This window comes from Grammomys surdaster, unplaced genomic scaffold (assembly GCF_004785775.1).
Source record: "Grammomys surdaster isolate TR1022 unplaced genomic scaffold, NIH_TR_1.0 166, whole genome shotgun sequence".
NCBI lineage: Eukaryota > Metazoa > Chordata > Mammalia > Rodentia > Muridae > Grammomys > Grammomys surdaster.
In genome coordinates this window covers 11,874,821-11,887,218 of record NW_021604614.1, presented here as the reverse complement: position 1 = coordinate 11,887,218, position 12,398 = coordinate 11,874,821, and the positions used below count along the sequence as shown (strand labels likewise).

General features: G+C 50.7%; 1 protein-coding gene across 1 annotated transcript in view; it reads left to right on the top strand.

Moving 5' to 3' along the window:
- Positions 1 to 132: 132 nt before the first annotated feature.
- Positions 133 to 12,398, top strand: part of Ddx55 (DEAD-box helicase 55) — a 15,855-nt gene continuing 3,589 nt past the window's right edge. The window contains exons 1-10 of the mRNA XM_028766152.1: positions 133 to 279; positions 1,502 to 1,552; positions 1,635 to 1,721; positions 3,511 to 3,602; positions 3,715 to 3,777; positions 4,834 to 4,983; positions 5,778 to 5,967; positions 8,634 to 8,716; positions 10,051 to 10,182; positions 11,703 to 11,795. Of these exons, the coding sequence (XP_028621985.1) occupies positions 172 to 279; positions 1,502 to 1,552; positions 1,635 to 1,721; positions 3,511 to 3,602; positions 3,715 to 3,777; positions 4,834 to 4,983; positions 5,778 to 5,967; positions 8,634 to 8,716; positions 10,051 to 10,182; positions 11,703 to 11,795 (1,049 nt within the window). The 5' untranslated portion in view covers positions 133 to 171. The remainder of the gene's footprint in view (positions 280 to 1,501; positions 1,553 to 1,634; positions 1,722 to 3,510; positions 3,603 to 3,714; positions 3,778 to 4,833; positions 4,984 to 5,777; positions 5,968 to 8,633; positions 8,717 to 10,050; positions 10,183 to 11,702; positions 11,796 to 12,398) is intronic.

The window sequence follows — 12,398 nt, the reverse complement described above, 5'->3', positions numbered from 1 at the left end:
CTGTGCGACTGCGGTCCTCCAGTTTCCAGCGCCGTCAGCCCGCCCTCCGGAATGTCGTCTCTGGGGTACGGTTTTCCGTCGGGCAACGGACCAACCGGAAGCGGAAGTCCTTTCTGTTGGTGTTCGTGTGGCGTTCCGGGCGGCTGAAACAGCGGAGACCCGGGACGCGCCATGGAACACGTGACGGAGGGTGCCTGGGAGTCGCTGCAGGTGCCACTGCATCCTCGGGTGCTCGGAGCACTGCACGAGTTGGGCTTCTTGCACATGACGCCGGTGCAGGTATCCGTCCTGGGGGGAAGCGAGGCTGAACGGTCAGCCGCTCCAATGTAGCCACGGGGATCAGGGAGAGAGCCCCTTTGGGGCTGTTCTACGCCTTTAGAACCTCAGACTTGGCAGTACGAGGGGGGTTCACGATATCCCCGCCGGGATCGCAGCTCCTCATACCTTCTCTAGATGAGACTTCGGACAGTGGCTCAGTCTATATACCCTTTCTATGATGTGATGACGATCACTTCTTTCTTAGCATTGTGGGGATTAAGTAGGTCCAATTTTTAAAAACAAGTAAACAAAATACTCAAACCATTTATTCAGGACCTGATGTATATCCAAGTCTCATCTAGGTTCTAGGAACTTGGCAGACTTGGTACCTACTCATTTTCTATGGCAGATGTTAGAGAAAGAACCATAGGAATCGAAGTAATTTAGCTCTTGCTGACTGTTATGAAGGAACTGACATAGACGGGTGTGGTGGACAGTGAAGGAGCTGGCCTCTGGGGGAGTTATCATTATTCTGAGATCCGAAGGACCAGGAGGGGCTTTGGGGTGATTAGAGGAAGCCAATTGCCACAGAGAGAAATAATAGTGCAAATGACCTGGGTCTGGTGGTAAATCCAATGCTGCCAGGGACTGGAGAGATGGTTCAGTGGTTGTGAGCACTTGCTGCTCTTGTAGAGGAGCAGGGTTGAGTTCCCAGTACCCACGTTGAATGCCTCACCGTTGCTTGTAACTCCCAATTCTTGGAAATCCAACACTCTCTTTGCCTTCTTTTCTTCCTCCATGCATGCAGTGTACATACAGACCAGGAGGCACATACACATATATTAAAAATAAGTTAAAAATCAAAACGTTAGTGCTTCTAGCTCATCCCCAGTTCAGGGAGGAACTTGAATCCAGGACTCCTAACACGGTTGTCCTTATAGACAGCTCACAATGTTATTGTTGGTTGTCTTTTAGACAGGGTCACACTACTGTGCCCTGGTGGACCTTGAACTCACAGAGCTTTGCCTGTCCCTGCTTCCTGAATGCTAGAATTAAAGGTGTGTGTCACCATACCTGGTTACAACTTGTCACATTTAATTCAACCCTTTGTGGTGACTGGTTTACATAGGATCCCCTTGAGGTGGGGTCCATTGTGACCTTAGTTGTGTGGCTCTAGGACTTGGATCTCCTGATGTTTAGTAGTGGTATTTTTTAACCAGTCCTTTGTCATCTCTCCCCGCAGTCTGCCACCATCCCTCTGTTCATGAAAAACAAAGACGTCGCCGCAGAAGCTGTGAGTACCCCATGCAGTACAGTCAGTCTCTCGCTTTCCTAGCTGATTGGAAAGTTAAGTCAAAAGCTTTGTCCCTTTGCAGGTCACTGGTAGTGGGAAAACTCTGGCTTTTGTCATTCCCATTCTGGAGATTCTTCTGAGAAGGGAGGAGAAGTTAAAGAAGACCCAGGTGAGGTGGGCTGCCTGTCTGTCACAGAGGTGGGAGGGATCAGGCTCGAGGAAGAAGCTGGATAAACTTCAGTCCAGCCCGGTTCGGTATCTGGTTTTGAATTTGCCTGCTTGTAAAACCACAGTCGATGCTGGGGTGCTATCATGACACTGGGGTACATTCTCAGTCACCTGAGGATATGGATAGAAAAACAATTTTAGCTGTCCTACTGTAAGCAGGTAACCTGGGGAGTGATCGGTTTATTCCCTCAGTCCACCTTAGCTTATGTCCCAACCCAGGACCTTGTGCTTATTAGGGAAGAGCTCTCTCTACCTTTGAGATAAATCCCTGACCCCTCCTTTTTGTGGCTTCTGTTGGTGCTTTTGTTATTTAAAATGCTCTCATTGGGGGCTGGAGGGATGGCTCTGGATGGCTCTGTGAATAAGAGCACTTGTTGCTTTTGCAGAAGATCTGGATTTGATTCCCAGGATCTACAAGGGGCCTTACAACCTGCTATCAATTTAGTTGTAGGGAATCTGGCGCCCTCTTCTGGCCTCGGATGCACAGGATGTATTATGTCCGTCTTTGCAGACAAAACACTCACGCACATAAATAGAAATAAATAAAAAAAAAAATTTTTTAAAGCCTCCAGCATTGCCTGGGCATAGTGTTAGATGCCTTTAATCCCAGCCCTGGGAGGCAGAGGCAGGAAAGCCTCCAGCATTGCCTGGGCATAGTGTCAGATGCCTTTAATCCCAGCCCCGGGAGGCAGAGGCAGGTGCATCTCAGTGAGTATGAAGGCAGCTCTAAGAATGTGAGAAACACAGACAGAGGGAGTGGGAACCAGCCTCGCCAGGGCTACACAGTGAATGTGTTCATTACTGTCCTGTTGCTGTGAGAAACCATGGCCAAGGCTGCTTATAGAAGGAAGGGTTTATTTGGGCCTCCAGTGTAGAAGGATAAGAGAGTCTGTGCTCGTCACAGTGGGAAGCTTGGCAGGAGGCCGCCATGGGGGCTTGAGGAGCAAGCTGGGAGCTCACTTTTCAAGCAGAGAGGAAATTGGGAATGATTAGGCTCAAAGCCTGCTCCCAGTGAGTCTCCCAGCAAGGCCACACCTCTGAAGCCTACCCAAACAGCCGCCACCACCTGGGGACCAAGGGGGCAAATGCCAGAGACTACAGAGGGTATCTCGTTCAAATAGCCAAGTAGCTAAATGCCTCTGGTACAGTGGTGTGTTGTCAGGCACAACTGTATGACATTATGACATACAGAGAAACTACCGGTCAGGTGTCGGTTCCTTCAGGCCTGAGCTGCAATGCTGTTGGCCATGGGTTCACAGTGAACCATGACAGATGACAGAGGTTTTGTTTGTCACTCACTCCTTGGTTGTTTTTTATTAAAAATTATTTTATTTATTTTTATGTGTATGGGTGTTTTGCCCGCATATATGTCTGTGACTCTGGTGCCTGCAGAGGCCATCAGATCCTCTGGAACTGGAGTTAGAGATGGTGGTGACTGCCATGTGGATGTTGGGAATTGAACCTGGGTCCTTTGGAAGAGTGGTCAGTGGCCTTAACTTCTGAGCTACTTGTGTGGCCCTCTGTTGATTACTAGTTGATTTTGTGAGGCTGGGCCTCGTTCATGGTAGGCAAGTGCTTTGCCGCTGAGCTGCCCTTCAAAGCCCTTGGTTTGCTGAGACTGCTGAAAGAAATTCCAGAAACTGCCTGAGGTTTGAGGTACAGGGCTAATGCGATCCACCCTGGGGTTCATGTGCTGCTGACCCTGGGGTCTCCTTCTTCGCTGTGGCCAGGTAGGAGCCATCGTCATCACCCCCACTCGTGAGCTGGCCATTCAGATTGATGAGGTCCTGTCACACTTCACGAAGCACTTCCCGCAGTTCAGGTGATTGGTGCAGGGCCCTGGAGACGGCACTTGGGGTGGTGGGTGCCAGGAAGCCTTACTGCCTCAGATTGTCATCTTGCTGGACTTCTCCAAGTCCCATTTCTTGCTTCAGCCAGATTTTGTGGATCGGAGGCCGGAACCCTGGAGAAGATGTGGAGAGGTTCAAGCAGCACGGGTAAGCCTGAGTCCCTGCTCCTGTCCTGTGCTCTGGCCTCAGCTGAGAGTCTGTGCTGGACCTTAGACTCACAGGCAGTAGTGCCCTTGGGGACTCCCAGAAGGTATTTGTTCCCTGCCCACTGCCTGGTTCCCTTGGCTCTGTGGACACTTCAAAGGCTGCACAGGCTCAGGTTGCCTTGGGAGTCAGGGCAGATGTGTCAACAACCTGGCTGCCAACACATGATGCCCTTAGTACTCCTGTGTTGCTGTTGCTGAGCCTTGCTTAGCAAGTCCGGCTGCTGTTGCTGGCCAGCTTGTGGATATCTTAGCAGGTAGAATCCTAAGTATGCATGTGTCTTCAGATTCGTTCAAACTGTTGCTTGTAGTCTACATTGTGCAAAAACATGTTATAGGCGGCCAGTGTGCAGGGACACATTAGGCCCTCGGTCTGCTGGTCTAGCTCCCTCCCCTCCCTTCCCCTCCCTTCCCCTCCCTTCCCCTCCCTTCCCCTCCCCTCCCCTCCCCTCCGTGCCTTCCTTCCTCCTCTCCTCTTTTCTCCCTTCTTCCCTCTGTCTCTCCCTCTTGCTCCTTCCCTATTTCTTGTAGGGAGCTGGGATTTGAACCCTGGACCTCATGCATAAGAGACAAGTCTGTGCCACTGAGTTACCCTTGCCCCAGTCTACTTCCCTCTTAGAGTTGTCTTCCTTGGTGTGGTGTGCTGCTTCAGGTCAGAGGTCAGCCTGGGTTGTGTGGCCATGTGGTGTTGTGCTGTGTTTCTCTACGGAGAGAGCGATGCCAGAGATAGTTTATAATAGGAATAAAGGTGTGGCTGTGTGCCAGCAGCGTGCCTACAACACGGGTGGCCACCGTGGCCTGTGGGATAGAACTTGCGCACTTTGCCAGAGTCCTGGCCTGGAATCTCGTCCTTCTCTCTCCCAGCCCTTGCTGTTCCTACCCTGCAGCTGTCATTCTCCCAGGGATTTAGATGGTTTGCAGGGTGCGGACTTAGTAGTAACTGCCATCCATGGGTCTGAGATTGAGAGCGCATTGGTAAATGGGAACTTCCTTTCCAAAGCGGGCACATCATTGTGGCGACCCCAGGCCGCCTGGAGGACATGTTCCGGAGGAAGGCTGAGGGTCTGGACCTGGCCAGCTGTGTGAAGAGCTTGGATGTCCTGGTGCTGGATGAGGCAGACAGACTTCTCGACATGGGCTTTGAGGCAAGGTACTAGAATATGGGCTCCCCAGAGGTGGGTGGGCCTGGGAGAGGGCAGCCTTCTGCATTGCCTCACACCTAAGGCCTATTGATAATCCTGCATTAGCATTTCAGACCCTTCAGGTTTTGTCACATGGCTTAATTCCAGTTCTTTTATTTTTAAAAATTGAATCCATGTATTTGTATTAAAGTTTGAGGTAAAGTCTCATTCTACAGCCCAGGCTGGCTTTGAACTCTGGATCCTCCTACCTCTGACTCCTGTACATCAGGAGTGCAGATGTGGACCACTATGCCTGACTTGGTTCTAGTTTTTCTGTTTTTGATTTTTCTGAAACTACGTTTTCCATCCCAGTTTCTCTAATTTGTTTATGTTGTTCAATAAACAGTCTTTAGGTATGATTCACGTCTGTAGCTTGTTACGTAGTTCATGTCGATTCTTACATGCTTACATTGGAGGGAGACACATTGAAGGTGTAGAGGAAGATCAGGAGTTTACAATTTATTTCCCAGTAGTGACCCTCAAATGTCTTAATGACCTTAAATGCTCCCCCATTCTCTTTTCCTCACAGAACTGGATTGTACAGTGCTGCCAAGCCCAGCTCCTCCCACATGTGTGGCCATCACTTAGTGATATCCCTAGTCTTGTAATATTTGATTTTTGTGCAGGATCTTATTCTGTAGCCCAGGCTATCCTAGAACTTACTATGTAGCCTAGGTTGGCTTTGGACTCTGCACCTAGCTCCTCTGCTCTTTTTAAGTCATATCTGTGTGTGTGTGTGTGTGTGTGTGCATCCTGTTTCCAGCATAAACACAATCCTGGAGTTTTTGCCAAAGCAGAGGAGAACAGGCCTCTTCTCAGCCACACAGACACAGGAAGTGGAGAACTTGGTGCGGGCAGGCCTCCGGAACCCTGTCCGAATCTCCGTGAAGGAGAAAGGAGTGGCAGCCAGCAGCACCCAGAAGACCCCATCCCGTCTGGAGAACCACTATATGGTGAGCACAGGGCCTGCTGCCCTGTCCTGCTGGGAGCCAGCACTGGTGGGGGCTGGGTACCCTCACGACTCACTGGGAAAGTAAATGTAAGGGTGTGTCCTCAGCAAATTTAAAATGTGTTTGGAGGCAGCGAGGACAAGTGGCCAATGACAAGCAATTTTTTGTTTTGTTTTCTGTTTTTCGAGACAGGGTTTCTCTGTGTAGCCCTGGCTGTCTTGGAACTCACTCTGTAGACCAGGCTGGCCTCGAACTCAGAAATCCGCCTGCCTCTGCCTCCCAAGTTCTGGGGTTAAAGGTGTGTGCCATCACTGCCCGGCGACAAGCAATTTGTTAATGGAAGCATAAATGTCTTTTTATCTTTTAGTGTTTTGAGAAAGGGTCTCTCTGTTATGTAGTTCTGACTGTCCTGGAAAACTCTGTAGAGCAAGGTGGCCTCAAGCTCTCAGAAATCCTCCTGCCTCTCTCCAGAGTGCTAGGATTAAAGACTTGCACCACCATGCCCAACATAAATGTATTTTCAAACTGAGTTGTGTTTATTTGTATGTTTGTGGCAGTCGGGACAGCTGTGAGAGCCTCTTACCCTCAGGGTGCTGGCCTGAGGTACACCTTTATCTGCCTACATCCCTGCAGGCCCACACATAAATTCGTGTTAAACACCATGCCCCTGAAGCTGCTGTCCCGAGTGATCGCCTTCACTTGGATGTGGGATGTGGGGTGTGTGTGTGCGCGCGCGTGCATGCACATGCAGCATAGCACAGCCTGTGGTTCCTGGGCTGTCAGCATTGGTCTGTGATTCAGAGGTGGAGCTGGGTGTGCAGGTGAGACCCAACAGCCCACTGTCCTGTCTAACCTGAGTCTGACCCTGTTGGGTTTGTGCCTGGAAGTCTCTTGTGCCTTTTTATGCCTCCCCTCAAAGGGGAGGGGTTGGGTGTGCTGGATTTGGTGGTTAGGCCTTATGGTTCTGTTGTCTTCTGTTCCTAGGATAGGTCATAGTGTGGCAGCAGGAAGGCTGTGTCCTTAGGAACTTGGAGACATCTTTGGTCACAGTGTTTTCAGCCACTCTGGACCTGTAGCCTCAGTGAGTCTTTTCTTTAGACCCTGAGGGATATCTCAGCCTCCACTACTCACAGAAATGAGGAGGGTGTCCATGATGTGACTGGTCAGTGGATGAGGCTCTTGTCAGACAGCCGCCTGAAGGATGCTGACATAGACTTCCCAGAAATGTAGGCTGGCTCGGCCTGGGTGGGCTGAGGAAGGCAGGAGGGCGGTCTGTCCAGGAGCGGCAGGACACAGCGCTTGATCCAGAGCAGCAGCCAGGGCAGGACTCTGACGTGGGTCTCAGCTTTGTCCTTCATAGCGTGTCTGTAGTGGGCTGTGGAAGCACGCATGGCAGAGGGCTGTTGGATAGTGATCAACCCACATACCTGTTGAGGATGTGAGGAGCCAGAACAACACACTCGAGATGTCGCCATGGCCACCGTTTCAGTTATCTAGACGACTGTTTAGAAATGTCTGAGCAGGAGAACTTTTTATTTTTTGTTTTTGTTTTCATTTTTTTTGTTTGTTTGTTTGTTTTTTGAGACAGAGTTTCTCTGTGTAGCCCTGGCTGTCCTGGAACTAACTCTGTAGACCAGGCTGGCCTCGAACTCAGAAATCCGCCTGCCTCTGCCTCCCAAGTGCTGGGATTAAAGGTGTGTGCCACCACCGCCATCTTTAATGTTTTATTTTTGAGACACTATGTATTTGAAAATGGCCTTGAACTCCTTCTCCTCAGTCTCCCTCACATGTCAAGATTACAGTCCTGAGCTATCATGCCAATGAGATAAACTTTTAACCTACAGTTAAAAGTTAGTTTTGCTAAAATCCGGGGAAACGCATTTACCAGGACTTTCTGGTTGGGACCTGGACAGGACACTTCACTGGAAGGGGTGGAGCCTGTCTCTGGCAGCCCTCAGGTCGTCATGCGTACTCATTTCTGGAAAGCTCTGCGTGCCTTAGTGTGGCACTTTCAGGATTTGGCCCCAGAGTCAAGGTTGGAAGGAATGAGGTTCTTGGTTTCCCTCAGAGCCACTGACAACCTGGGCCAGAGGAGCTGCTACAGCAACTGGCTGGGCCTGGCTGGGTGCTGGGTCTGGGGAACAGTTGCCTTATATGGCGGTGCTCTCCACTTACATAACTGAACACTGGGTCCAGCTTCTCTGAGCCAGGCAGGCTGACAGATGTCATCTCTAAAGTCGGTCTTGTTATGGAGGAAGTGGGATTCCTCAGAGTTTCATGGTATGGGCCAGTGAAGTGGCTAAGCGGGTGAACAACCTGGTTTCAGTGTGGGCACAACATGGCAGTCGGAGAGCTGACTTCTGTCAGCAACCCTCCAAGCTCTGTTCATGTGTGCCCTCAAAATAGGTCAGCATAATCAAACAGACAAAGGCTATGCTGGGTGCGCTGGTGTACACCTGTAATCCTAGCCCTCAGGAGATGGAGATAGGACCAGGACTTCAAGGCCGACCTTTGCTACAAGAGTCTGAGACCAGTCTGGGCTGTGTAAGAGGCCTTGTCTCCAGAAAGAGGGGGTGGGGGTGGGGGTAAGGGTGGGGAGGCTGATCTGAAACCAGCTATAGGGATTACTTTATTTTTACATATATGTGATTTCCCCCCTGCCCCTGTAGATCTGTAAGGCAGATGAGAAATTCAACCAGCTGGTCCATTTCCTTCGGAGCCGTCAGCAGGAAAAGCACCTGGTCTTCTTCAGGTAGTCCGAAGTGTGGCTGGGAAGGCGGGCACAGTGTGCGGGGGAGGTTCTGTGTGAGGCTGACAAACCCAGCCTCTTCAGCCCACACTGTAGCTCGTACTGTAGTTACATCCATCCCTCCATTCCCCTCTCCCCTTCACTTCTGAGAGGGTGGGCCCCGCACCCTAGCACATCAAGTGTCTGCAATATTAGACGCATCCTCTCCCACTGAGGCTAGACGAAGCAACTCTCTGCTAATGTGTGTCGAGGCCAAAGACCAGCCCTGCATGCTCTTTGGTTGGTGGCTCGTCCTCTGAGAGCTCCCAGGGGTCCAGTTATTAGACACTGTTGGTCTTTCTGTGGGGTTACTACCCCCTTCAGGACCTTCAGTCCTTCTCCAAACTCTTCCATAAGGGATCCCGATCCCTGTCCAGTGTTCTGCTTTGGGTATCTGCGTCTGTTTCAATCAACTGCTGGGTAGAGCCTCTCAGAGGACAGTTAAGCTCGGCTTCTGTCTGCAAGTACAACAGAGTATCATTAATAGTGTCAGGGACTAGTGCCCATGGGATGGGTCTCAAGTTGGGCCAGTTATTGGTTGATCATTCCTTCAGTCTCTGTTCCATGTTTGTCCCTGCATTTCTTTTAGACAGAACAGAATGAGGGATGAAAGTAGGTGGGTTGGCGTCCTTATTCCTCCACTGGGATCCTGCTTGACTACAAGAGGTGGCCTAAGGTTCCATGTTCTCATTTTAGGGCATTTCAGCTAGGTCACCCACATTGACTCCTGGGAGCCTCCCTCATCCCAGGTCTGTGGGATTTCCTAGAGATTTCCCACCCCAAACCCCAGCAGCTGCAGATTTCCATGTATTCTCCTGGCTCTCTGGGCCTAATTTTTTTTTTTTTTTTTTTTTTTTGAGACAGGGTTTTTCTGTGTAGCCCTGGCTGTCCTGGAACTCTGTAGACCAGGCTGGCCTCGAACTCAGAAATCCACCAGCCTCAGCCTCTTAAGTGCTGGGATTAAAGGCGTGCGCCACCACCGCCTGGCAGCTGGGCCTAATTTTTAAAATGATTTATTTACCTCCATGTATGTCTGTATGAGTGTGTCAGGTCCCCTGGAACCAGAGTTACAAATAGTTATGAGCTGCCATTTGTGTGCTGGGAATTGAGCCCCGTTCCTCAGAAAGCAGCCAGTGCTCTTAATCACTGAGCCATCTCTCCAGCCAAGGTCCCCTTGTCAGAAAGTCTGTCCTCACAGTCCCAAGGGGGTCCTGATCTGCTGCCTCTGCCCCTCTGCATCCTTCCCCTGCTTCGGGACACAGGTGGCTGGTGACTGAGTGCTTTCTCTCCCTCCCCAGCACGTGTGCGTGTGTGGAATACTACGGGAAGGCCCTGGAGGCGCTGCTGAGGAGGGTGAAGATCCTGTGCATCCACGGCAAGATGAAGTACAAGCGCAATAAGATCTTCATGGAGTTCCGCAGGCTGCAGAGGTGCGTCAGCGTGGCCGGCCTCGGCCCGGGTTCCCCGGGCTGCAGAGGTGCATCAGCGTGGCCAGCCTCGGCCCTGGTGTGGACCCTCACCCCATAGACTGAGCCTGGGTCGCTTGCTTAGGTACTGGCTCTGCCTGCTCCATTGCAGGCCTGTGCCGTCAGGAAGCTCAGGTCACTGCTGGATCTCCCAGGCCCCCGCACAGTGGCGGCTCATCAAACTACTCGCTCCTGGGTAACTAGGAATAAACATAGTCCCTTAGCTTTGGGACTCCTGTAAGCTCTGAACTGCAGAGCCGTCTCTCCAGCCTCCTCCACTCCCCACATTTGATGGCAGTCTATAAAGTCTGGGAAGGTAGGAGAAAGAAAAAAGAAATCAAAATACTACATTAAACAGTGTAGCTGTTTGCGTGAGACGCTGCGGAGCCTTGTGCTGTGTCAGGAGCCGCGTTCGCCATTGCAAGATGGCCCCGGTTTCCTGTTTCCTGGTTCTTCTTGGGAGCTTTGCTTGATTGTGCGCCTGCGCAAGGCGCGAAAACCAGTATGCTAAATTTGGCGATATCATAAGAGCCAATGAGTGTGTGGCACGTCTCCTAAGGCTGTATATAAGCCACAGGATTTTGGGGCTAGGGGTCCCTCGCCTCACTGCCATCTAAAAGAGCTGTAACAATAAACCGCTGTCAGAAGAATCCTGAGTGTGGCGTTCTCCTTATCTGCGAGGCTTCGCGCCACAACTGGTGTCATAGCACTGACCATAAGTCTTTCTATTAATGCCTGAGTAAAAGAGGCATTGATTCCATAAGTCTGTACTGATTCGGCTAGCGCTTTTAATTGTTTTAAATCTAGCTGTGAATGTTGTCTGGTTTGGTTAGCATCTTCCCATACGGGAAAGGCTACTCTTACCTTTTTTCTTTCCTTAGCTGTAATAAGAGAATTGGACGGCAGTCTTTCCTGTCTCTCTTTTGGTTTTTTCTTTTTAACTCTAACTACTTCCTCCAATGGTGGGGCAGATGGGGCATACCCCGGTGCATAAGGCGAATCTGGCCCGTATCTTTCAGACTCATAACGGGCTGCTTCTTTATCTAACTCTGCCTGTTCCTCAAGATCTAACACACTATCTAAAGGTCCCTGGTTCGATCCCGGGTTTCGGCACCAGTTGCGGCGCGCAGCCTCGCAGATAAGGAGAACGCCACACTCAGGATTCTTCTGACAGCGGTTTATTGTTACAGCTCTTTTAGATGGCAGTGAGGCGAGGGACCCCAAGCCCCAAAATCCTGTGGCTTATATAGAGCCTTAGGAGACGTGCCACACACTCATTGGCTCTTATGATATCGCCAAATTAGCATACTGGTTTTCGCGCCTTGCGCAGGCGCACAATCAAGCAAAGCTCCCAAGAAGAACCAGGAAACAGGAAACCGGGGCCATCTTGCAATGGCGAACGCGGCTCCTGACAGTGCTGCGTCACTGTGGTGGACTGCAGGTCGAAGAGGATGGCCTTCACAGTGCTGCTCTCTCCCTCCTAGTGGGATCTTGGTGTGCACTGACGTGATGGCCCGGGGAATTGATATTCCCGAAGTAAACTGGGTTTTGCAGTACGACCCTCCCAGCAATGCCAGGTATGCAGGGTACTGTTCTTCTGCCAGGGGGTTTGGCTGAGCAAGATAGGTATTCAGAGGAAGTGCATGCAGGGAAATTCCTAACATTTTAATTGTTTGTGTGTTTGTTTTGGACAAGAGTCTCTTGTAGCCAGAGATAATCTTGAACTTCTGATGGGCCTGTCTTCATCTCGAGTGCTGGGGTTACAGGCATGGACTGCCACATCTGGCTTAAAGTTTTGAAACCCAAGCACTCTGTCAGCTGGATGAAATTGCAGAAGTAGGCAGTGGCCGAATAGCTTTTGATGTATTAATTAATGGTGGTGTGTTGCTGTAGCCATCACTTCCAGACAGATATGGCGGCTCCCACTTTTAATCCTGGTGTTCATGATGCTGAGCTTAGGATGCTTTTCATGAGTTCAGGAGACTGGGCTGCTACGTTGTGACACTCTGCAAAAGGGTGTGTGTGGAGGGGTAAGCATGGAAGAAAGTTTGTGCAGAGTGCAAAGTACAGAATATTGAAAAGAACAACAGACTGCTCTCAAGAAAACTGTGTATCTCCCACAAGTGGACACCTCTCACACAGTGGATACCCCTCACACAGCGGACACCCCTCACACAGCG